The sequence below is a fragment of the Sorex araneus genome, chromosome 5 (assembly GCF_027595985.1).
Source record: "Sorex araneus isolate mSorAra2 chromosome 5, mSorAra2.pri, whole genome shotgun sequence".
Lineage (NCBI taxonomy): Eukaryota > Metazoa > Chordata > Mammalia > Eulipotyphla > Soricidae > Sorex > Sorex araneus.
This window is the reverse complement of record NC_073306.1, coordinates 28,996,110-29,022,076: the sequence shown is the minus strand read 5'-3', so window position 1 is coordinate 29,022,076 and position 25,967 is coordinate 28,996,110. Positions and strand designations below refer to the sequence as shown.

Genomic DNA, 25,967 nt, shown 5'->3' with positions numbered 1-25,967 from the left:
TAGTGGTTGAACACTTGGGTATGGTTGCACACTTTAATTATGATGCTTGCATAGGTATTTGTGTGCACAAGTAATCATATACTTTTTACTGTGGCACCAGAGCGTCACAATAGACTGTGCTTCCTGGATTGCATTCAGCATGTGGGCTGGTGCTTGGGGAACTCATAGCCTCATGTTTTCGAGGCAGGTTTGTGCCCAAACCCTGGGGCCTCTGTTTTCTTAGAAAAAATTTACATTATATGGGAAGGAAAGTTGTTTTATTAAGAGAATGCTCAGTGTGATTTTTGAGAAAAGTGCTATTGAGGGAGCTAGCTCAAAGGGCTAACACACGTGTCTGGCATGTGCTGCTAATCTGAGTTTAATGCCCTTTGACCCTCATCCAAACACTACTGGTTATAAGCCTGGTTATCCCCAAGTATTGCCAGTGTGGCCTTGGTGGCCTCTGATACAGCTTGGGTGGCCCTCAGAATACTTGCCCCACCTGTCCAAGTATGGCAGGGAGCGGCCTCTGGATCTGAGTGCTCCCCAAATGACACTATAACGGCAACAGAGTATATAAGGTCCTAGGAATAAATACTGCACTGTAGCTCTGTCATCCCATTGCTCATCGATTTGCTCAAGCAGGCACCAGTGACATCTCCATTGTGAGACTTGTTGTTACTATTTTTGGCATATCGAATACGCCTGCCGTGCAGGCAGGATACTCTTGGTAGCTTGCCAGGTTCTCCGACAGGGATGGAGGTCAGCCGCGTGCAAGGCAAACGCCCTACCTGCTGTGCTATCGCTCCAGTCCAGGAATAAATACAATAATGATTTATGTAATTTCTTTGAAAAATGATTAAGCTTTATCAAAATGTACTAAAGAGACATAAATAAATGGAGAAATGTATATTAGTCACTTACTGTTGATGTGAGTTGTCTCCAGATCAACCCTAGTTAGAAAGGCATGTAATGTAAAAGTTTTTATTTATTTTTTAATTATTTATTTATTTATTTATTTTTACACTACAGTCATTAATTTATTATTTGTTCAAAGGCTCATACTGCAAGCACTAAGCCAGTGAGGGCTTTGACTTTGGGGTGCCCCCTTTTCACATGTTTAGGAAGATAAAAGCTGACTGAGATGCATGTACATGGATGGAAACTAAAGGCGCCGAGTCCGTCACAGTGTCGCCTGCACATTCCTACAGCCTGGCAGCTTGCAGTCACAGGTCTTTGAGGTCCTTCTGGATGTTCCACAGGGTATCGGCGCTTTTCTTGAGTTGTGCGACCTCGTCATCTTTCAGCTTCTGGTTGATAACACTGGTCAAGCCACGAGCATTCAGGATACAGGGAAGGCTGAGGAAGACTTCGTTCTCAATGCCGTACATGCCCTTCTCCATTGTTGATACGGGGTGAATCCTGGAGAGATTTTTGAACATGGTTTCAATGAGGTCAGCCACACTCAGTCCAATGGCCCAGTTGGTATATCCTTTCAGCTTGATGACCTCATAGGCACTTTCCACCACCATCTTATGCACTTCCTTCCAATTTTCACTGTCGTGGTCTGTGCCCATGTCTGGGTTCAATTCCTGGAGAGACACACCTGCCACGTTGACTCCACTCCACACGGCCATGCTCAAGTCGCCGTGTTCTCCCAGAATCCACCCGTGGCAGCTGCTGGGGTGGATGCCAAGCTTCTCGGCCATAAGGTAGCAAAATCGAGCCGAGTGCAGGTTGCAGCCACTCCCAATCACTCGGTGCTTGGGCAACCCACTCAGCTTCCAGGTCACGTATGTGAGGATATCCACTGGGTTGGAGACCACGATGATGATGCAGTTTGGGCTGTACTTGACGATCTGAGGAATGATGAACTTGAAGAGGTTGACATTCCTCTGCACCAGGTTGAGTCGGCTCTCTCCCTCCTGCTGGCAGACCCCGGCTGTGACCACCACGATCTTAGAGTTGGCCGTCACAGAGTAGTCTTTGTCAGCCATGATCTTAGGGGTCTGAAGAAACAGGCTCCCGTGCTGCAGATCCATCATTTCCCCTTTGAGTTTATCCAGCACATCCACCAGGAGACTTCCCCAGAATGCTGATGGCACACGCCATCCCGACCTGCCCCACGCCCACGACAGTGATCTTATTGTTCGGGATCGAAGCATCCTCCTTTGCAACGGGAGCGATCAGCTTTTCCTTCAGGGTTGCCATCGTGCACAGCGCGGAGCAGCGGGGCCGGAGACAATGTCAGGCACGTCTGGCGCGGGGCTCGGGGGCGCTGCCAATGTAAAAGTTTTTATCTACAAGTGATTCTCAAGTTTATCAGAAGAGCACAGCCTGAAGAATAGCTCTCATTCAACAAAGAATAATAGCAACAAAGGTGAACCTTGTAAAGATCAAAATATACTATCAAGAAGTGCCAGTTACCAATTAGGCAGTGTGGTATGACAGTGTCTGATAGTACAATGGAACAGAGTAAAAAAATCAGCTATCACATTGAAACTATACATTACAGAACTGATGTTGTAACTCACTTAATAAGTAACCTAGGATCATTGATCATACAAAAAATTAAAATGGTTGCATTCTGAATTTTATTTGTTTATTTATTGGTTTTGGGCCATGCCGGTGGTGTTCAATGCTTGCTCCTGGTTCTGTGCTTAGGGGTCACTCCTGGCATGCTCTGGGAATCCTATATGGTACCAGAGATCGAACCCTTATCAATCATGTGCAAGATGATCACCTTACTTGCTGTACCACAATCTCTCCAGCACCAAGAAACAGGTGTCTAAATAGATGTCATGGTTTTGAACTGAATCAGAGGAATTGAATTACTATTACACAAGATGGGGAGAGCTATTAAAAATTACTTGGTTTTCCCCAAACCAAGTAATTTTTGGGGAAAAAAATTACTTGGTTTGAACATGTTGCATTTGAGATGTTGAGTGGGGAATAGGTTATAAGTGTCAGAATTTGGGAGACAGATATGAGAACTTTTTTAAGTGTAGGGGGGTTAGTACATTGGTATTACTATTTGGGGGAGCACTTTCAGATATTTTATGACTCAGCAGTTCCTTTTCAAAATATATAGTTCCAAGAAGTGTCTTATCCTTTTTGCTTGTTCTTGTTTTGGGGCCAAATCTGCTGATGCTCAGGCATTACTCCTGGTTCCACACACAAGAATTACTCCTGGGAGGTGCAGCCTGTACACCAGATGGAGCCCTGGCAACACTAAGCAGCAACTAACACGGCTCCGGAATTCGGGACTGGGACACATCCGAGCCGCGCAACCCTGCGACCTTTTCTAAAACCTGAAAACATACAATCTTTTATTGGAAAACTAACTATCAAATGCTTCCTTAGTATGAGCTATCTTGTTTGGGGGTATAACTCCCACAACAGTAGTGAGTTTTGTGTTGAAATATGGAACGTAATCAAGGTAAAGAGAAAATGAAGTGAAATTCATCAGTTATACATTGGGGTGTGGGGCGGGGGCGGGGGTATACTGGGGATTTTGGTGGTGGAATATGGGCACTGGTGAAGGGATGGTGTTTGAATACGGTATAACTCAGACATAAACCTGAGAACTTTGTAACTTTCCACATGGTGATAAAATTTAAAAATAAATAAATTTTTTTTTTTTTTTTTAAAGAATTACTCCTGGTGGGGGCTGGAGCAATAGCACATTAGGTAGGGTGTTTGTCTTACACTCGACTTACCTGGGTTTGATTCCCAGCATCCCATATGGTCCCCCGAGCACCGCCAGGATTAATTCCTGAGTGCATGAGCCAGGAGTGACCCCTGTGCATTGCCGGGTGTGACCCAAAAAGAAAAAAAAATATTAAAAAATATATATGTAAAGAATTACTCCTGATGGTGTTTGGGAGACCGTATGGAATGTAGAGAATAAAACCAGGGTTGGCCATGTGCAAGGCAAACACCCTACTTACTATACTATCTCTCTGATCCCCAAGAAATGTTTTAAACATGACATAAGGAAACAAGTGTAAGCATGTTCATAGGAGTATCGTTTTAATAAGGAGAAAAACTTAGAAAGAAAATTACGTTTTTATTTACCAGAGAATGGGTAAATAAATATTATAAGTATAAAGTAAATTTGTGAACTGGATCATTGTACTGGATTAATGATTTCACTGTACCACTGTATCACTGTCATCTCGTTGCTCATCAATTTGCTCGAGTGGGCACCAGTAACGTCTCCATGTGAGACTTATTGTTTTTGGCATATCGAATACTCCACGGTTAACTTGCCAGGTTCTGCTATGCGGGTGGGATGGATACTCTCGATAGCTTGCTGCTGGGCTCTCCGAGAGGGATGGAGTAATTGAACCCTGGTCGGCCGCATGCAAGATAAACACCCTACCCACTGTGCTATCACTCCAGTCCAATGTAAGGGTAATCTCTATTTACTGTGTAGAGTGTGTAAAACAAAACCAAGAATTATTTAGGGATATAGAGTTAATAAAATACAACTATCTGTGGAAAACATAAACAAAAAAATAGTTGTTAACTGGGGATAATGGGAGGTGGATATGATAATTTTGGAAAACAGGGCTCCCAGATGTTAATGTAACAGTTCTTCCTTATACCAGCAGTCAGTAGTTGTCATCTGTATTTTTGATTTTGAACTTCTCAGTGGTGCCCTGGGTTGCTTGCGGTTCCATTTGTAGCAGTTCTTGGTCAGAGGGGCCATTAGTTCAGTGCAGGAGCCCAAGGATGCAAAACTGTCCGGGTGCTGGGGACCGCCAGCTGTGTCACCTTGTATACATCCAGCAGTGCTGGGGGAAGCATGGGGGAGCCATGTAGCACCAAAGATTGAACCAGGGTCCGGTGATGTGCCTTGACCCCTGACCTGTCTTCTCAGCCCTAGTCTCCGCTGTCATTTTTTATATTTATTTGTTCGATTCCTCTGTCCCTCTTGGAGAGCCAGGCAAGCTACCGAGAGTATCCCACCCGCACAACAGAACCTGGCAAGCTACCCATGGCATACTCGATATGCCAAATACAGTATCAACAAGTCTCATAGTGGAGACGTTACTGGTGCCTGCTGGAGCAAATCGATGACAATGGGACTGTACTATGACTATGACTGTTTATTTGTTGAAGACATTTTTTTTTTTTGCTTTTTTGGTCACACCCAGCAGTGCATAGGGGTTACTCCTGGCTCTGCACTCAGGAATTACTCCTAGCGGTGCTGGGGGACCATATGGGATGCTGGGAATTGAACCCGGGTTGGCCGTGTGCAAGGCAAACGCCCTACCCGCTGTGCTATCGCTCCAGCCCTGTTGAAGACATTTTCTAATTAAAAAAATTCTATTTCATACCTTTTATAGGGCATTTGCCTTGCATGCGGCCAACCTGGGTTTGATTCCCTTCTCTCTCTCACAGAGCCTGGCAAACTACCTGTGGCGTATTTGATATGCCAAAAACAGTAACAGCAAGTCTCACAATGGAGATGTCACTGGTGCCCGCTCAAGCAAATCGATTAACAATGGGATGCCAGTGCTACAGTACTATCTTTTATATTCTTGACTCTAATGATGTGTATCCTTTATAATTAATCAGCAGTTTGTGGCTGGCCTTCCAAGGAACCTACACTGGCAAAATGGTTCCATCTAGTGGGGGAAAAGTTGCAAGTTTCTTGTAAGACTTCCTTTTTGGAAAAGATTAGTAATTAACTGGATTCCTCTTTATTTTACTGAAATTTAAGAAACAGATGAGTGGGTTATCATTTTAAAATCTTGTCTTTACCATTCTAAGGATGGTCTGTAAATTTCCTAGGACACTTAATGCAGACTGGTAGGACTCAGACGGATCCTTATTTCTAATTGTGAGTTGTTTTGTTTTGTGTTTTTGGGCCACACCTGGTGGTGCTCTGGGATTACTCCCGGCTCTGTGCTCAGGGATCACTGCTGGGTGGTGGTGCTCGGGGGGCTATAGTGTGGTACCCAGGATTGAGCCAGGTTAGGCCTATGTAAGGCAAAGGCCTTAATTCCTCTACTGACTCTTGGGCTCTAACTTGCATTTTTGTTTTGTTTTTCAGAAGGAGTTGAGTCTTCCCAGAAGAGGCAGCTTGTAAGTAGATGATAATTACCATTATAATTATTATGATATTTTGTCTAGAAATCCTTTCTGTAAACTGTCAGTATGACTTGAAGAACCCCATTCAAAAACAGTTTTTGTTGTTTTGGGGCCACACCTTGGGTTGGCTTGGGTTTCTTCTGGCTCTGCATTCTGGGATCACTTCTGGCAGCTTTGGGGTACCATATAGTATACTGTTGCTCTGGCCCTGCCATCAGTTTTGTTTGTTTGATTTTAAATCTGTGGGCTCTTACATGGTCAGGGAAGCCATGAGGCTAAACCAACGTCTTGGAAAGTGGAAATAACATAGAACTATAAGTCAAACCCTGGTAGACCAGTGTTTGAGTCTTGGCACTATGAGTCTTGAGAATTTTTGTTTTCTAAAATAAGTTACTTGCTTGACTTTATTTATGGGGGTTGGAGAGGGCACATTTGGTAGTACTCAGGCATTACTTCTGGCTCTGTGCACAGGGAGCACTCTTGGAAGGGCTCAGGGGACCATATTGGATGCCAGGATTGGACGGGTTGGCTGATGTCTATGGCCATACCTGAATGTGCCTGATCTCGCCTGAATGGGTTGGCTGTGTGCAAGACAAGCACCCTATCCACTGTGCTATCTCTCCAGCTCCTATGCTTGACTTTTTTTCTATACTTATTTTGTTTGTTCAAGTTAATCTATCAATTGAACTATATTTAGGTCCTTTTATATGCAGCCATTATTCTAGATACTAGAATACAGTAGTGGTTGAATGAAGTTCCTTCTTTATTCTGTTTGAGAAATAGTACAGTAGGTAGGGTGTTTGCCTTGCACTTGGCTGACCCAGGTTGGATCCCCAGCACCCCAGATGGTCCCCCAAGCACCACCAGGAGTGATTTTCTGAGTGTCAAACTAGGAGTAACCTCTGGGCATCGCCAGGTGTGCCTCCCCCCAAAGAAGAAAGGGGCAAGTAATGTTATTTTTAGTTTTGTTGGGATTTTGTTAGTTTAGTTTTGAAGCTCTACCTGGTAGTCCTCAGGTCTTACTCCTGGCTCTGTGCCCAGGGATCACTCCTGGCAGAGCTTAGTAGGAGATTAAATGTGGTGCTGGGTGTCGAACCCTGGTGAGCCATATGCAAAACAAGCGCCCTGCCTGCTGCACTATTGATCTGGCCCCTAGTGTAATATTGTTACAGGATTAATAGGCCAAATAATTTTGTAACCTCCAGTTTAGATGGGTGGTAGACTTCATCCTATATTCAGAAAATGGACTCTCAGACAGTATTCCAACTGCAGTCACCTCCTGGTAATTTACTCAGTCTGTGGAATTGATACTTATTTCATTGGATCTTAGGTCAGTAGTGTGCTTCTTGAGTAAAAAGAGTTCTGGTCATTTGACTTAGTCTGCTGGAATGGTCTGGAAGTTATCCACTTGTCCAGGCAATGGCATCAGAGACTTGTACCCAAGAATTTGTTCTGTGAAATGTCAACAGTTTGATATACCTGCCACAGCCCTTTCCTACGGGAATCCGAGACATGACATTCTTGAAATCCTGAACTCAGTGTAAGAGAGAATGAGACTTAAAATAACTGTGATCAGCTTAATACTGATAAGTAAATGAGAAAGACTGACGAAAGCTTATAAGAGTAATGTTTCCCGGGACTGGAGCGACAGCACAGCGGGTAGGGCGTTTGCCTTGCACACGGCCAACCCGGGTTTGATTTCCAGCATCCCATATGGTCCCCCAAGCACCGCCAGGAGTAATTCCTGAGTGCAGAGCCCCAGGAGTGACCCCTGTGCATCGCTGGATGTGATCCAGAAAGCAAAAAGAAGAAAAAAACCATATCTAAACTATAGTAGGGATACTGAATTAAAAAATTAAGTGAATCTGGAGTAGGTCCTTGGCATAGTTTTCAGTTTTGAGTTGTACCTGGCAGTACTCAGAAGCTATTCCTGGCTTGTTAATTGAGGGACCATGTAGTCCTAGCCAGGCCTCTGGTATGCAGATCATAAGTATCAAGCCCTTTGAGCTATTTCCCTGATCCAACTTACATTATCATCATCATCATCCTGTTGATCGTTGATTTTCTCGAGCGGTCTCACTACTGTCTCCATTCGTCCTAGCCCTGAGATTTTAGATGCCTCTTTTACTCGTCCTTCCCAACGGTGCCAAAATCAGTAGCAATGATGGGTTTCATTCCCTGACCCTGAAAGAGCCTCTATGCGGCACCGATCCAACTTACATATTCCTATAAAATTACATTGACCTGAGAGAGCTCGATAGCTCAGTAGGTTGAAGCGTGTGCATTGTATGTTGTGTGATTGCAAAATAAGTAAGTGAGTGATGTGGTGTGGTCTCTCTCACCCGCCACGTGTGTTTGTGGCCATGAGCCGCTTCCCCACACCAGGCTGGTTGGTGATCAGTTGCTGTTTATTCCAATCTTGTCTCCATCTGCTTCCTTCCAGTCTCACCCACTCCCTATTCCTCCTGTCCCCCATGTTAGTCTCTCTGCATGCTCAGTCTAGAAACCTTAGTCTAGCTCCCAGTCTCCAAGCACTGGGGGTAGAAACTACACCCAGGTCAGGTAGCACAATCAACATATGAAAGCCCTTCCTTCCAAGGGAAGCTCTTCTAAGGTAAGACAAATATCTCCTGTAGCTAGAAGATCTGCTCAAAGGCTAAATATTTTCTAGGGGTGTGTTTCTCCTTTCCTTAGTCCAACAACTTTTTAAATATTCATCTTAATTCTGCTTCTTAGTATTAATCATTCTGTATTAATGGGCACAGTAAGAGATACATTAAGCTTGTGGGTGGCTCTCCTGGGGACATCTCAGTACAGATCCCAGACTACAGTGCTCAGACCAGATTAGTCTTTCCTAACCTGAGCAAGGTCCTAATCCAGTTGTTACTCTTTGGATCATGACAGAATTTGTCCAAGACCATGCTCTTAACTTATAGTTACTTATTGTGGCGCTTGGCTTGGCCCGTTTAAATGCCAGGATAGCTCACAGCTTGCCCTGGGTCTGTCCAGTCCCTTCGTTGAGACCCTACTTTTGGGGTGGTAGGAACTAAGGGCAACTGAGAATTAAGTTGAGAAAATATGAGAGATGCCCAAGAGTAAATATTATTTGGAATCAATTAACTCCCAAGTTATAAAGGCATAGCATTAACTGTCTTCCTGTGTCTGTACAAAAAAGACATTGCTCTGAAGTAAACTATGCAAAAGGACATAAGGGAAAGAGAAAAGCAATATTTCACTTACAAATACAAAACCCAGGGTCCTTAGAAGACTGGTTGGGGCAGCAGAGCACAGAGAAGAGGTCAAAGATAAACACACAGGAATGGGAGTACCTCGGGAGCACTGTGAGTGGTGTAACCCAATAAACCTAAGCTCCCTGTGGCCAGGGGAGAAATGACAAACCAATGTTACTCTACAGTATGAAGAAAGCCTAGCTTCAATCATTAGCAATGGTGGTTCATTGAGCATTAAGCCAGGTGTAGCCCTGGAGCACCACCTGGTGTGACCCAAAATCAACCAAACCCAGCTTCATTGACATAGAAGATAAATTCTAGATTCAAATTTTTAAAAGTGAAGTTATTACTGAATAAACATTTAAAATAATAACTGTGGGGAACCAGGAAATAACTCATTAGAGTGAGTGAATGCTCTGCTTGCAGGCCCCAGGGTTTGATCCGTGCCATCTTATGGTCCATCAAGTCCTGCTGGTCAGACTCCATCCCCCCAAAATAAACAAGAAAATGAAGAAGTAACTAAGATGGCTAGCACTAAAATATTCCCTAAAATTTTACAAAATACCCTACAAAGAAAAAACAGAAACATGGTAAAGCAGGCATTGACTTATCTCTGGGAACTTCTCATAAGTCATAAATTTTTCAGATGGTTCATATTAATAGCATTTTACTGATACAAAATTATGTCTTTTTTTTCTGGATTTTCCAAGTGGTAACCAGGTAGACTAGACGTGCCCCTGGCAATAGTTGGCCAAATGGGCCAGAAGTTCAGTGCTAGGGCTTGAGGGTGCTGCTTCAATTCTTCGATCCCAGGGACCACCAGGCCACTTTGGAGGTACTTCATTGGGGGCCAGAGATCAAACCCAGCTATTATCTGTCTGGCCCAACTGTGCCAGTTTATACTGAAGAGTAAAATTTGAAACTTCCCCCATAAAATACATCAGTAATTGAATATAATGGAAACCTAGTTACTTCTACCACTTCTTTTCACATGTGAAAGAAAAAATTTTATTTATTTATTTATTGGCTTTTTGAGTCACCCAGTGATGCTCAGGGGTTACTCTTGGCTCTGCACTCAGGAATCACTCCTGGTGTTATGCTCAGGAGACCATATGGATGCTGGGCATCGAACCCAGGTTGGCCACACGCAAGGCAAACACCCAATTCACTGTACTATCGCTCCGGCCCCAAATTTTTATTTCTTGAGAACAGGAAAATAGTACAGCAACTAAGGTGCTTGCCTTGCATTAGGCACCCCTTACCTTCCCCTCATCTCTGCTAATAGTGATTCTCTGAGCACAGAGCCAGAAGTAAACCCTGAGCACAGCCAAGTGTGGCCCAAAAACCAAAATGAAAAAAAAAGTGATGCTCTTTCAGGAGATGCTCTGGGATATCTAAAAAATATTATTAGGTATTTAAAAATATAGTAAAGAGGAGCTATAGAGATAGTACAGCAGATAGGGTGTTTACCTTACACATAGCTGACCTCTGTTTGGTTCCAGACACCACATATGGTCCCCTGAACCCATCAGGAGTAATTCTGGAGTAGAGCCGGTAGTAAGCCCTGAGCAGTGCCAGGGCGCCCCCTATATGTGTGTATGCTTTCTTTTACTGCTTTTTATATTTTATTGCTTTTTATATTGAGGACCTGATTTTGCAGAGGTAAAATTTCCTGGAGTTGTTGGTGAAATACTTAATATAGTAATGTTGGTGCTTAAGAAATAATCCCTAGGGCCAGAGTGATAATACAGTATATAGGGTTCTTGGCTTGCATATGGCCAACTCAGGTTCCATCTCTGGTATTTCATATGGTTCCCTGAGCACTGCCAGGAGTAACCCTTGAACACAGAGCCAAAAGTAATCCTTGAGCACAGCTGGATTTGCCTTCATCACCCCAAAAAGGAGAAGATAGAAACAAATACGTAGTTTTTAAACAAAATAAACAGAAAACACAATTTTAAATAATCATAGCCTTTCAAATGAAGAACTTTAGTTTGTGTTCTTTTACCTTTTTTATTTATTTTGGGTCATACCCATTGTGTTTAGAGCTTCCTCCTGGCTCTCTGCTCTGCAGAGACCCTGGTGGTTCTTGGATCATTTACAGTGCTAGAGATCGAAACTGGATTAGCCAGTTGCAAGACAAGTGGCTTAACCTTTGTCCCTGTACTATTGCTCCAGCCCTAGTTTATTTGCTTTCTTAAATAATCAAGAACATAGTAAACCTACATATAGCATAGAAAAATATTCTGGTAAGACACAACATTTTTGTTAACCTGGCGTATTGCGCAGAAAACAATATAACATTTAACTATAGTCATTTCTTCAATAAAATAAAAATCCCAAACTAAATAGTTTAAGCCAATGAAGCTGGCCTATCAAATTTCAGTTAGTTTTGTTGAAGTGTTTTTGTTTTTTTTCTTTTTCGGGGGAGGGAGGGTGCACATCCAGCAATGCTCAGGGGTTACTCCTGGCTCTCCACTCAGGAATCATTCCTGGTAGGCTCATGGAACCATATGGGATGCCAGGGATTCAAATCCAGGTAGGCTGTGTGCAGGCAAGTACCTTACCTACTATGCTATCCCTTCTGGCCCCCATTTTGCTGAGATTTTAACAAGGGCTGGAGAGATAGTACAAGGGTACTTGCCTTACATGCACCAATCGTAGTTTTATCCCTGGCTCTCCATATGGTCTCCTTAGCATAGCCAGTATGGCTCTAAAACAAACAAAAAGATTATAACCACTTCATAGTTTAAAAAGTTTTAACCAGTTCATGGCAATGGGAAACAAAATTAATTTCCTAATTTTTGTTCTTTTGTTTGTTTTTGGGTCATGCCCAGTGATACTCGGGGTTACTCCTGGATCTGCAATCAGGAATTACTCCTGGTGGTGCTCAGGGGACCATATAGGATGATAGGGCTTGAACCAAGGTCTGCTGCGTGCAAGGCAAGCACCATACCACTGTACTATTGCTCCAGCCACTGCTAATTTTTTATTTTAATCTCCTTTACTATTTGAAACATATTTATAGTTGGAGAGTTTCTTATTTCTTTTTTTTTTTGCTTTTTTTGGGTCACACCCAGCGATGCACAGGGGTTACTCCTGGCTCTGTGCTCAGGAATTACCCCTGGCGGTGCTCAGGGGACCATATGGGATGCTGGGAATCGAACCCGGGTCAGCCTCATGCAAGGCAAACACCCCTACCCACTGTGCTATCACTCCAGCCCCGAGTTTCTTATTTCTTATTTCTTTTTCTAATTTCTTATTTCTTCAAAGTAAGAAATAATTTAATAATAATACTAAGATAATGTTAGGACTGATACGATAGCACAGTGGTTAGGGTGTTTGCCTTGCATGCGGCCAACCCAGGTTCGATACCTATGTCCCTCTCGGGGAGCCCAGCAAGCTACCGAGAGTATCCCACCTACACAATAGAGCCTGGCAAGCTACCCGTGGCGTATTCAATATGCCAAAAACAGTAACAACAAGTCTCAGGATGGAGATGTTACTGGTGCCCACCCACTTGAGCAAATCGATGAACAACGTGACAACAGCGCTACAGTGCTACTAAGATGTTAACGTGCATACACTTGTCATTAATATCTTTAAGTAAGTCAATAAATAAGAGTTTAAAAGTGTTTGAGACCACCCAGAGGACCCCAGTCAGTCACAAAATGAAGACAGTTAATAAACTGTTGGTTTTGGAATAGCTTGTGTAACAGTATTATGGTCTGAATCTCTATGTCTGCTAAAGTTTAGTTTTGAAGGCCTACTCCTCCGTTTGATGATATTTGGAATTAGGGGTCTTTGGTAACATAATTAAATTTCCTTGGGATTTATGTCACTAAAGGAAGAGCAAGAGAAACCAGACCACCCTTTCTTGTTGTCTTTTACTCTCTGCAACCCAGGAAGTCAGCCTTCATAAGGAACCACATTTGCCGGCACCTTGATCTTGACCTTCCCAGCCACCAGAACTATGAGGAATAGTATCCATTGTATATGCCCATACAGTACAATTTTTGTTTCTACTTTGGTGGTTTTAGTTTATAGAAATTAGGTTTGCGGAGTCTTTAATAAATTTTGTTTGATGACATTAGTGGTGAGGACTGGTCCCCTCTCCTGGCAGTGTTTGGGGACCTGGAGGCCTGAAACACTCAGTCTGGCAGTGCTGGTCTCGACAGTTAGGTGGTCCTTATGTTGGCCCGGAGGTTCTAGGGGCCACCAGGCCAACACAGTGCATTACATGAGCATAAGTGAAAACTTAATTCTATATGAATTACTTTCTCATTATGGGGAAATGTTACTGTTTTTGAAATTTGATACTATAATGGCTGAAAGGGTATGATGAATAAGATTAATATTATGAGGCCAGAGAGATTATATAGCGATTGGGGGGTTTGCCTTGCACATGGCTGACCCTGGTTCAATCCCTGGCACCCCATATGGTGCCCCAAGCTTACCAGTGATTCCTGATCTGAGGCAGGAGTAAGCCCCGTGCACAGCCAGGTGGTGACCCAAAAAACAAAGATTAAAATGACAACAAATGCTAAGTGTATCCAACTTTATAACATGCAGTTCAATGGATATGTAGAGGGAAATTTTGGAAAACTTATAAATATTCATAATTTTAAAATAGCTAAAAGTACAAATCTCTGCTACTGCATTAAAAACTAAAAACAGGGAGCTGTCTCAAAGGACTGGTGTGTAGGCTTTGCATGTGGGAGCCCTAAGTTAGATTCCCGGCACTACGTGATTCCCCCCAACCCCGCCCAGGCATTGCCAGGAGCACCCACCAAGCACTGTGCTAAGAGTAGCCCCAGATGGGGGCCAAAGCCCAAACCAAAACTAAACCAAAAAAACTGGGGACTGGGCATGTTCAGTGGTAGAGTGAATGCCTTACATGCGTGAAGCTATCCCCATAGTTTGATCCCATTACAGCGCCACAAAAAAATGCTAGGTTAGAATAAAATCTTATATATAAAAAAAAGCGCAAATTAAAACTAGGATACAAGGAAACAAAGATAAGTGAAGAAACTGGTTATCACTGGCATGCAAATAAGTTTACTTGTCATGTGAATTTCTTAGTTCTGCACAGTGTTTTTTACCTGCCACCTGCTCTGTCAGAATACTGAACTAAATTACAACTCACTTTGAAACAGAAACAAATCAAGCAAATGAATGTTTTTGGCTGTCATCAGACACAATGCATGTATTAGTTAATAAGTCTTTTATATTCATACTATGTGAGAGGAAGGATTTGACATTTCATTTAATTTTGTGTTTGCTTAGAAGCCTCTGCTACTCAGATTTTCTGTAACTTTAGGCATCTTCACAGTCTATAAATAGTAATCTGACAGGGTTTTCCTTAAACCAGGAAGAGAGCTGAGGAAAGTGCTTTCCTGGGGGTCTGGACAGTGTTAGTCTCTGAACTGGAGTTTTTAGGGTGCCATTTTGGAAGAGCAAAATACCAAATCAGTGGTGACAGAAACTATCCTGCTTCTGCAATTAATTCGTTTTCTTGTGTTTATGTAATTCCCAAGAGAAACAGCCATGCAGAGGCTCTGAGGGTGCTTTTGTTACTCGGTAGTGGTGTGAGTTGAATAGGAAGCGTGGATGTTTCCGTTTCTATACCGACAATTGCCTGCTGCGCTCAGAGGGCCTAGGGAAATGTGGAGCCTCCCCTGCCAGTGGTGTTCTGGAGACCGTAAAATGGTGTCAGGCATGGAACAGGGGTCAGCCGTGAGCCTATCAAGACTTTACTCTCAATTCTTGCTCTGCACCTGTAATGTGAGACCCGCTAGGACGAGCTGACCTAGCTACAGGGCTGTTTGACACTAACGGATGTTTTTGCCAGTAAGTGTTGAACTTCCCTTAAAGAGAGTGCTCTGCGTGGGGATGAGCTGAACCCTGGCAGTAAAGCGTTGTCTTCTTGGGTTAGGTCTCGAAGGACATAAGATATAATTCCTCTCCCTTATTGCATTCCCTCACCTAGGCCAGTATTGCCCTAGCATCCATCCGCTGGCTGGACTCAGCGGATCCTTGTGCTGGGTTGGCTTCTGGGAAGGCCAGTGTCTTCCCTCCAGTACTCTTCCCCTCGAGGCTTACTTTCTTTTTCTTCTTTTTTTTGTTTTTGTTTTTGTTTTGGGGCCACACCTTGTGGTGCTCAGGGTTTACTCCTGGCTCTGCCTAGGCTGAGGGATCACTCCTGGCGGGCTCAGGGGACCAATGGGGTGCTAGGGCTCGAACACTTACCTGCTACACTATTGCTCAAGCCCGCCCCTTACTTTCTTATCCCTATCCATCTAATTTCCCATGGAGGGCTAATCCTTATGTTTTGGGGGGCCACATCTAGTAGTGCGCAGGACTTATTCCTGGATCTGTGCTCTGGGATAACTCTTAGTGGGCCCTGGGGACCTTATGGGTTCTGGGGGATTGAACCCGTGTCTACTGCCATGGAAGGCAAACCTGTCAAACTATTGCTCCGGCCCCCTTACTTTCTTAACCTTATGACTTTTCTTACCATGAGATTAGCAAGTGATTGAAATATATTAGAAATGCAATTAAAAACGTTGTTAAAAGTTTTTCCAAATGTGTACAGTATTATAAACAAGTATCCAATATTAGTTCATATAGAATTAATGTTGTATGGCATTATGCATTATAGCTCAGATTTAAAAATCCACTTTATCTGCTGGATTTAAAATCAAGCAAATGGCCAAAGAGATAACTCAGTTGCCTGGAACACATACTCTGCATACAGGAGGCCGAGACTGATCCCCAGCAGCCCCCCACCTCCACCTTGCCAAAAAAAAAAAAAAAAAAGAACCCCACCCATTTACTTGTAAATTGGTCAGATTTAGAATAAACCCTGTGCCTTCGGTTCTAATTTTAAGACTCACTCTCACCAGGGGTGGGCTTGAGAGTGAATAATGTTGCAGAAATGCCCAGACATACTTATTTCATTAATTACTAATCTGGGATCCCTAATATGCGCCTTCAGTCTCCTGCCCACCACAGCAGCTGTTCTAGCCTGGCCCTGGCCTCCTGGTTATAGTGTTTCGGTCACAGTGTGAGTTTCCAAGTTGGAATGTACACTTCCTGCCAGTCTTGACGGTTGCCAGGCTCAGGGTGGGATGTGGTGGGGGAGGGAGTTTTTAGTGCTTGTCGCTGAGGAGGAACTAGGTGCTCTCCGAGGCTCTGATTTGTCACAGGCTGAGTGTGAATGATGTCAAGCAGACAGCTGATTCGAGACCTGGGACTCCTCACAGTTGCCTCCTGAGCTCTTAGGCCTTTTGTTGGGGGTGTGGGAGAGTTCACTTTTAATTTTAAAGAAAAGTGCTTTAATTTTCTCCTGTTTGGGAAACTTTTCTAAGTTTCCTTTGGTTTACTAGAGGGCATACCCCTTGTGTGAGAGAACTCCTGCCAAGACTCCAGTGTGAGAGGGCAAAAGCTTGAGTAGCCAGAAAAATGATGAAACGGAGGAGAGAGAGACTGGGAGCGCCATGCCTGCGGATTCAGTAAGGAGGCTGGGGTCTGAGTGGAACTAGCAGGTTCTAGGAAAAGAACTAATGCCAACTAACACACTTTCATTTGTATAAAGACTACTTTGGATATGCCACTCAGGAAGGGGGCTGTGCTGGCTTTATAAGTTCAAGGTCAAGACAGTATTCCCTGACAGGAGCATACAGGATTTCTAATTCTAAAAAACTGAGTTAGAGGTCATTTTAGAAGTTCTTTGATGCTTGGAGAACTGGGTTACCAAAAGATATTTTTTTCTGCCTTGAAAGCAAATACATATGTAAAGTTACCATCAAGGCTGCATATACAAGTCCCAGGAGTGTGAGAAACAAATGGAACAGTATCTTCTCCTTTGGTATTGTATTTCTGTCTCTGACCTTCCTTTCAGAACCCCACATCTGCCCTTGCAGGTTCAAACCTGAATCCTTTAGGGTGTGACCAGAATTTTATTTCTCTGTTGGCCAATAGAGAGTGCTTATGTGAGGATTTCCAAGCCAAAAATAGAAGACTTTCCACTTCAGAGTAGTCTAAGAGCTGCTCTAGCTTAATTCATGAAGAAGTTCTGAGTGAATGCCTGATGAGCAAGTCAGGAAGTTAGGGAAGGGAGTGCGGTAGACACCATTCCCTCTCTGAGAGGTGTCTTGAACTCCCTCTGCATAATTTGCAGGATAGAGAGGGTGCGTGTCGTAGTAAATATTGTAATTTTTTCACTGAACGTTAGGCATTGCCCAGATACAGCATGGTGCACCAAAATAATCCTTTTAAGGGACCTGCATGTGGCTCCAGAGGTAAAGCACACATACGAGGACCTGGGTTTGATCCCTGATGTCACTTGGCCCCTGAGCATGTTGTCTTGTGTCATTGTGTCCCTGCTATAAAAAATTACTAGACCACTAACAATTCTTTTAAGATTCTAGACTTAGTTTATAATAGCATTATGTATAGTAGTAATATATATAATATATATTTATATATATATTTATATATATATAAATATATATATATTAATATATATTTAGGAACAAAAAGAGAATGAAATTTGATTTTCATATATGTTTGTAACTAGCATATATTCATCAAAATGGCTAAACCTTTGATGTGATGAAAGACTTCTAAAATTTAGTAAAACTTTTACTAGTCAGGTTGAAAGCACTTAGTTTTTAATTCTCATTAATTCTAGCTTATATACATATACTACTGAATTCCTTTTTGTACTTGTTCTTCAGCAAAATGAAAATTCCTTTTTAAAATGAGAAATTAGCCCAAAATTAACATTTTCACTTCTTCCAATTTTTTAATATATTGGATTTGTAGAAATTTGAGCACGCCTGTAATTTTAAATAGCTGTCTGCTACCCATCACATCCTGTTACCCTGTGTCTCACATTGTATATCTGTCTAAGAAATATAAAGAAGTCTGCTGAAGATATAATAAGTAGAAAGGTAAAGCTTTTCTTTGAATGCATGTGATTAAGCATAAATAGAATGTTACCATATCCATATCCAAGCAGTTAAGAGTAACAAAATAGGAAGTGAACATTTTAAAGCAGATCCAGTGCTTATGTGCTTTTTGTTTCTCTTGGAAATAAAATATTGTAGTTAAATGTGATATTTATTTAGAGACCATTCTGCTACCATAGCAATAAAATGCTGTGGATTTATCCATTTTTTTGGATTCGTGACACATTTATAAGTTATCAACAGAGTAGAAGAGTAGAAATCTATACTCACCATCTGCCTGTGTTTAGCATATCATTTTACACTAAAAATAATGGTCCTCATTAGGACATAACACACTTTGGAGCTTAAATTTTGGGTTTTAATTCTGCATTAAATTTTAATCTTAATGGCCATTTTGTGCTAAAAACAGGTGCTAAGATAGAGCATTTGAGAATGATTTTTAATTGTTGTTCTCTTTTCTTGAGTCTCTTGTCTAAACTAACCCACTTTGCTTCTGTTTCTTTTTTGGTTGAGAATTTATCACTGACCATGTTTTTTTTCCTACTGTGGTGCCTTGTCAGAATCTCTACTTTTGGCCGAGGATCTGAAGTAAACCAGCACATGTTTTCTCCCACATCGGCTCCAGCCCTGTCCCTCACAAAAGTCCCCTTTAGTGCTGACTGTGCTCTGGCTACTTCTCCTTTTGCCTTTTTCCTGAACCCACAAGCCCATAGCAACCCTGGCAGCCCCTGTTCCAGCCGCCCACTGCAGTGGAGGTAAGGAAACATGATGTGATGTGAACATTGGCCTGGGCAGTTGCTTCTGGCCTGATAGTTACAACCCTAATCTTTGTCGTTAATAATGGGGAGTAACTGAGTAAAAGCCATGCCCTGTCCAGAGAAGAGTAGAAGGAACTTCACAGATCTCTGATACCTTCAAATACCAGGAGAGAGTAAAGATGTATATCAGTACTTCGATCTATGCCTCTTCTGCCTGTGGACAGCCTTCTCATCACCGCCAGGGGAAGCATCGAATGAATGCTCAGGTCTCTAAAGGTTAGAGTAGTCCAATTCACCTCATGTTTTACATACAGGAAATTTTTGTTTTGTTTTGTTTTGAGGCCACACCAGGCTATACTCAGAGATCACTCCTTGTGGGACTCGAGAAACTATATGGGGTGCAGGGAATTGAACCCAGGTCGATCACATGCAAGGCAAACACCCCACCTGAACTTTCTCATAATTAGGATGAGTGTGTCACCGTTTCAAAGTGATGCCCATTTAGTTTCAAAATGATGCTCGGTTAGCTCTGCCACTTTGTTTTCTCCTTGAATAGAAGAGATGGAGGTGGCATAGACAGGCTTAAGTATCTCGGATGGGTTATGTGTTAGAAACTGCTTTCCTCTTTTTGTATATGGAGAAATCTATTTTTGCCTACTGTGTCTCCTTTCCTGTTCTGGCAGATCACTCTCCATCTCTGGGAACCAGCTGAACTCCACTGAGGCACACTAGCTAACTTGGTCCCACAAGTCACCCCACTAAGGTGCTTATTTCACGTAGAAGGTCTCCAGGTTACCTACAAGCTCTGTCCAATTTGGCAACGAATTACCATACTCCATTTGCACGCCATACTCCCTTTGCAGGTTCAAGTGATTTGCTCGAGTGGCTCACAGAACTCAGGATAACACTTCAAGTAGATCCCCACCCCCTGTATGTGGTTTTACTTTCCACAGTTTTCAATTACCAATAGTCAACCATAGTGCAAAAATGTTATAATATAGTAAGAGAATGATTCCACATTCATAGCCTTTATTATAGTGCATTTTGGTTTAATAGTTGTGAGTCTCTCACTGCTTAAATTAGACTTTATTGTAGGTATCTGAATATAGGAAAAAAACTTCAGCTGTTTAGTTTGGTATTATCTGCAGATTGCCAGGCATCCTTTGGAACATACCCCATGGCAAAGTGGAGCCTGCTGCACTTAATTTGACTAGTTAATTAAAGGGTAAGAGAAAGGACACGGTGAACAGCTGGGTGAAGAGGCATGTAGGGCGAGTCCTGAGTGCAGAAGCTTTTATCCATCTAGAGTTTGAGTGTATCACCCCCTCCATGTGGATGTGTTGGAAACTCTCTGAATTACTGAAATTTTTGTGATGATGTCCTCATGCAACTATGATCAATTATTGACAGCATTTATAGCATCTCTCCTATCTCCGAAAATTGGCGGTGCAGAGGCGGGGGGGGGGGGGGGGGCGGTTCAAGCTTCTCATGGTCTGGTCTTTCTGGTGGCCATCTTCCTTCTATAAACCCAGTCAGAGTCACCCCGCCTGGAGTGATCCCTGAGCGCAGAGGCAGGAAAAAGCCCTTAGCATACCCTGCCCCCCCAAAATATAAAATCAGAATAAATATTGCTGTGATTTGGGTTGAGTTTATTAACCTCTAATCTTTAGTCAACTTGAAGTACTTCTTAGAATATGATTCTAGCCTATTAATTGGCACACAGATAGGATTGTTGCAGTATTGGCCTAACCATGAGCCCCGTTGGAAAGAGTGCTTGGTATCCTGCACTCGTGATCGGTGGTATGACTGTAGTCCCGGAGAGAGGAGACACTGTGTCTCTGGCTGTTCCCTCTTGGTATTGTCAGAATTACCTCGGTTTTGAATTACCATGAGTTGGTCCAACACCTAAAGTTGGGAGGGTTTGGAGCAAGAAATCCTTATTACCGTGATATTTATATACATGGGTGTTTTTTCCCCCCTCTCTCTAACCCTCTCCCTACTGCACAGAAGTCCTTCCCATAAAATGTATGGCAAAAAAAACCTGCTCAGCCTTTGCTTGAATATCTTCAGCCACAGTTCACTATTTTTTGTTTTGTTTTGTTTTTGTTCCACACCCAGAGATGCTCGGGGGTTACTCCTGGTTTGCACTTAGGAATTACTCCTGGCAGTGCTTAGGGGACCATATGGGAAGCCAGGGATCAAACAGGGGTCAGCTGCATGCAAGACAAAGTCCTAATACTCTCTCCAGCCCCAACAAGTTCACTATTAAAGTTTGTCGCCAGTGTCAAATGTATGAGCGGCTTTCTTTAGACTTTTATGGCTGGGGACAGGTGTTCCTTGGGGCCTCCAAAACTAAGCAGACTTTCATATTTTTGGTAGATTATTTCTTGCCAAAAAGAAAAGCAAGAAATAATTTCATTTTACCAACAGCTATTTTCTTGACTTTTTTTAAAGCTACTTTTTCTTTTTTTTTCTGTATAATTTTTATTATTATTTTTTTAATTTTTATTTTATCACCATGTGGAAAGTTACAAAGTTCTCAGGTTTATGTCTCAGTTATACAATATTCAAACACCATCCCTTCACCAGTGCCCATATTCCACCACCAAAATCCCCAGTATACCCCCCGCCCCCGCCCCCCCTACCCCCACCTGTATAACTGATGAATTTCACTTCATTTTCTCTTTACCTTGATTACGTTCCATATTTCAACACAAAACTCACTATTGTTGTTGGAGTTTCCCCCCAAGAAAGACAGCCCTACTACCAAGGAAGAATTTGATAATTAGTTTTCCATTAAAAGATTATATGTTTTCAGTTTTTAGAAAAGGTCGCGCGGCCGCATTAGTGGCTGCACAGATTGGATGTGTCCCAGTCCCGCATCCCGGAGCTGTGTTAGTTGCTGCTCAGTGTCGCCAGGGCTCCATCTGGAGAAGGTGTGGTGACTGCACCTCCTCTGTCTGGATCCCTGGGGTTGCTGGCCCCATTTCGGGTCCGGAGCATTCTCCGGCCGTGTTACTCCTAAAGCTACTTTTTCAAAAAGATTCCAAAAGTGGGACAGCTCCGGAGTGGAACTTTTGTCTTTTTTGGTTGTAGGGTGACACCTAGAGGTACTCAGGCTACCGGGGTCCATGCTCCGGTTTTTATTGGTTTTTTTGTTTGTTGTTCTTGGGTCTCTGCTAGTGGTGCTCAAGGGACCATATATGATGCCGAGGATAGCCCCCACTTCAACTGTGTGTAGCACCTTACTAGATTGTCTCAGTCTCCCAACTCCTTGCTTGGTTGTGGTTCCTGGCAATACTTGGGGAGCATGCTATGCCAGGGATCAAGCTTCAGCCTTCAGGCCCAAGATACAGTCCTGTGGGTAAGGTGCTTGCCCGTGTTTCATTCTTAGCACCTGAAGCTGTGCCATGAGTGATCCTTGTGCGTTGCCAGGTGTGACCAAAAACAAAACAAACCCCACCAAACCAAGTGGCAGCCCTCAGGCCATCTCTTTATCATCGTGCACTTTTTTTTTTTTTGCTTTTTTTTTGTGGGGGGAGGCCCACACCCGGCGATGCACAGGGGTTACTTCTGGCTCTGCACTCAGGAATTACCCCTGGTGGTGCTCAGGGGATCATATGGAATTCTGGGAATCGAACCCAGGTCGGTCGTGTGCAAGGCAAACGCCCTACCCGTTGTGCTATTGCTCCAGCCCCTATCATTGTGCACTTTAATCCATCTCCCAGCTCTAGAATTTGTTATCTAAGCCCTGTTGCTGACAAATTACCTGCTTCTTTCCACCTCCATTTCCTACATAGTTAAAATGGAAATAGCTTCTGGGGTCATTTTTTTGTTTGTTTTTTTGGGCCACACCCAGCTGTGCTAAGTGCTATCTCCTGACCCAGTGCAGGGGATCATATGTCATGCCAGAGATCAAACTGGGGTGAGCCTCATACAAGGCAAGAAGTATCTTATTCACTTTACAATTTCTCTGGCCCTCCAAGGTTGACTTTAAGGGATTTAAGTGAGTCAATGCATTTAAACTTCGCTTTTTTCATTTGTTTTCTTTTTGGGCCACATTTGTCTTTACTTGAGGCGTGGGATCACCCCTGCTGGTGCCAGGGATCGAGCCTGATCAACCACAAGCCAAGTGCCCTACCAGCTGTACTATCTCCCTGGCCCCCATTTAAACTTAATTCACGTGCTGCTAGTTATTTTGCTTCTGCCTTTGTTGGGAAAAAAAATCAATTTTTTTGTTCTTCACACTTCATTTGCATCTATTTTCTCTTCCTATTTTCCCATGGATACCTTTAGGTGTTAGCATTTGTTGTGTTTCTAGCGGATGCTTTATTATCGACCAAGCTAAAGCAGTGCTGCAGCTGGGTTCCTTCCTCCTTCCCTCTCGAACACTCCCACTAATTGTTGCTATTGAAAATTCGCCCACTGGGCACATCAGGACATGATCCTAAAATGAGAGACACTGTTTTACATTCCTTTAAGAGCTCCTTGCTTCTGCTGCTGCTGCTGCTTCTGCTGCTGCTTCTGCTGCTGAGTTTCTGCTTCCACTTCCTCCCCGCCTCCTCTTCCTACACCTCTTCCTCCTTCTTCTCCCTCCTGTGTGGAAGTCAAGTGCCGTCTTCACTGTGATATCACTTCAACCCAGAAATGTTTTTAAAAATATAATTTTCATTTTCAAAAACAAGCAATTCATAGTCCCCCTTGTCCCCAGACTACAGTTCATGGACGAAATGCAGCCTGCCATCGGGATTCCTTTGTATAGCCCCCACACTAAAAATAGATCTTTTTTTTCTTTTTGGGTCACATCTGGCAATGCTCAGGGGTTACTCCTGGATTTGCACTCAGGAATTACTCCTGGCAGTGCTCAGGGGACCATATGGGATGCTGGGAATCGAATCCGGGTCGGGCACGTGCAAGGCAAACACCTTCCCACTATGGTGTCACTCCAGCCTCTAAGAGTGGATTTTTAAGGATTTATTTTAAAAATTGAAATAATGGTCTGGAGAGATAGTACTGTGGTTAAGGCTCTTGCCTTGCATGTGCCCGACCCGCGTTCAATCCCCAACATCCCAGTGGTCTCCTGAGCACCACCGGGAGTGATCTGAGTGAAGAGCCAGGAATAAGCCCTGAACAACACTTGGTTTGGCCTAAATTTAAAAAAGCAAAGAAAATAAGGGACTAGAGCTGTAAAACAGTGATAAGACTGAACTTGCTTGTGGCTGGTTCAGGTTTGATCCCCAGCACCCTATATGGTTCCCTGAGCACCATCAGGAGTGATTCCTGAGTACAGACCCAGGAGTAACCCCCGAGCATCGCCAGGTGTTGCCCACAAACAAACAAAAAGCAAACCAAAAAATTAAATAGGTGGGGCTAACGGTCCAGTACAGTAGAAAAGTTGTTTGCCTTGCACGTGGCCATCCTGGGTTCAATCTTGCACCCCATGTGGTTTCTTGAGCACCATCAGAAGTAACCCCTGAACATTGCCAGGTGTGGCCCTGAAACAAACAAAAAATAAAAAGGAAATATGCTTACAGATATCACATATGTCCTGCAAAGTCTAAACTTTTAATCTCTGGCCCTTGACAGAAAGCTTGTCTTAGCTTTTTTATGTTCCCCATTTGAGAACCAGCACCCCAGATACCTACTTCCTATAGAGCCATTTTCATAACTACAGTATAGCCACTGAAATCAGGAAATTGATAAATGTCACCAGCTAATGAGTTAAACATAAGTTTAATTCATACTTCACCAATGACCCAATAATGTCTTTTGGGAGGGGTGGGCATATATAGCAGTGCTGGATGCTACTCCCAGCTTTGTGCTCAGGGTCTCAGTGGTGCTCAGGGAGTCATGGCAGTGCCAAGTTCAAGCCCTGGCCTCCCATTGCATAGCTGGGACTCACCCATCAAGCTATCTCTCTGGCCCTACCTCTCCTCCCCCACTCACAGCTTGGTGCTCACAGTTTCATTGTTTCCAGCTATGCTGGGGGACCATCGGGAGCCAAGGATTAAATTGGCATGCGGGGGCCAGAGCAGTAGTGCAGTGGGTAGGGCGTTTGTCTTGTGTGTGACTGAGCCAGGTTCATCTCCTGCATCCTGAGCACCAACAGGAGTAATTCTGAGTGTAGAGACAGGAGTAACCCCTGAGCATTGCTGGGTATGGCACAAAACCGGTCTGCAACGGATACGCTCCAGTTCTTTGATCTAGGAATTCAGCTTCGTGTGATATAATTGTTTTTGTCTTCAACAGGAATAAATTCTCTAATTTTCCCCTCAAATTTTAACTTGTCACCTATGAAGAATAGAGGCCAGTTGTCCCTTAATGTGGATTTACCTGATCTTCCTGAGGACTAGTCAGATTATGAAATGTCAGTGGAAAGTCTTTTTCAGGTTTTGTACCAGGGGGCCTGTGATTAAACTAACAAAGGACAGAGTAATAGACAAAAAAGCATACATATAAAATGATGATGCATGCAGCAAGTTCACAGAAAAGAAATGAAAGTCAAATGCATGGTTTCATCAACTTTTACACCCAACAGTGAAAAGAGGGATTGAATTTTAAGACACAGTAAATTGTGGAAAAAATTAGCCTAGTGGAAGAAAAGGCTTATTTTCATAAGACCTGGTCATGCAAATACACCAACCATGACTAGCCTCAGTACACAGGGGCACCTTCCTCAATAGAAATTTGGGTTTTAGGTAAACTAGCACAGAGAATTCTTCATGCATTTGTTGATTCTCAGTTGCCTTCAGTTTAAAATACTTCTTTTGCAGAAGTGGCATCATTTGGAGTCGCATATTCTGTTCCTCTCCAGCATTTTTCCCGGGAGTATCAGAAAAAAGGCTGGTGTGTTCTTTCACTCTGTCGGGTGACAGGCTCTCGTTTGTCCCGTTACTATGAAGTGAATGTTGATGCTATCTGCA

The 25,967-nt window shown here is 43.1% G+C and overlaps 2 protein-coding genes across 6 annotated transcripts in view; one reads left to right on the top strand and one right to left on the bottom strand.

Annotated features, from left to right (window-relative positions):
• MAST2 (microtubule associated serine/threonine kinase 2) overlaps positions 1-25,967 on the top strand; it is a 159,070-nt gene that overhangs the window by 85,060 nt on the left and 48,043 nt on the right. For 4 of the 5 annotated variants that reach the window (XM_055137924.1, XM_055137923.1, XM_055137926.1 and 1 more), the window contains exon 4: positions 6,044-6,075. In XM_055137924.1, the coding sequence (XP_054993899.1) occupies positions 6,044-6,075 (32 nt within the window). Of the gene's footprint in view, positions 1-6,043; positions 6,076-18,852; positions 19,042-25,967 lie in introns of those variants that run through there. The other variant, XM_055137927.1, reaches the window with a different exon arrangement.
• LOC101543630 (L-lactate dehydrogenase B chain-like) lies at positions 1,001-2,266 on the bottom strand. The gene is given in 2 exon segments (XM_055137928.1): positions 1,001-2,058; positions 2,060-2,266. Coding segments are annotated over 2 exon segments (984 nt in total). The 5' UTR covers positions 2,191-2,266; the 3' UTR covers positions 1,001-1,205.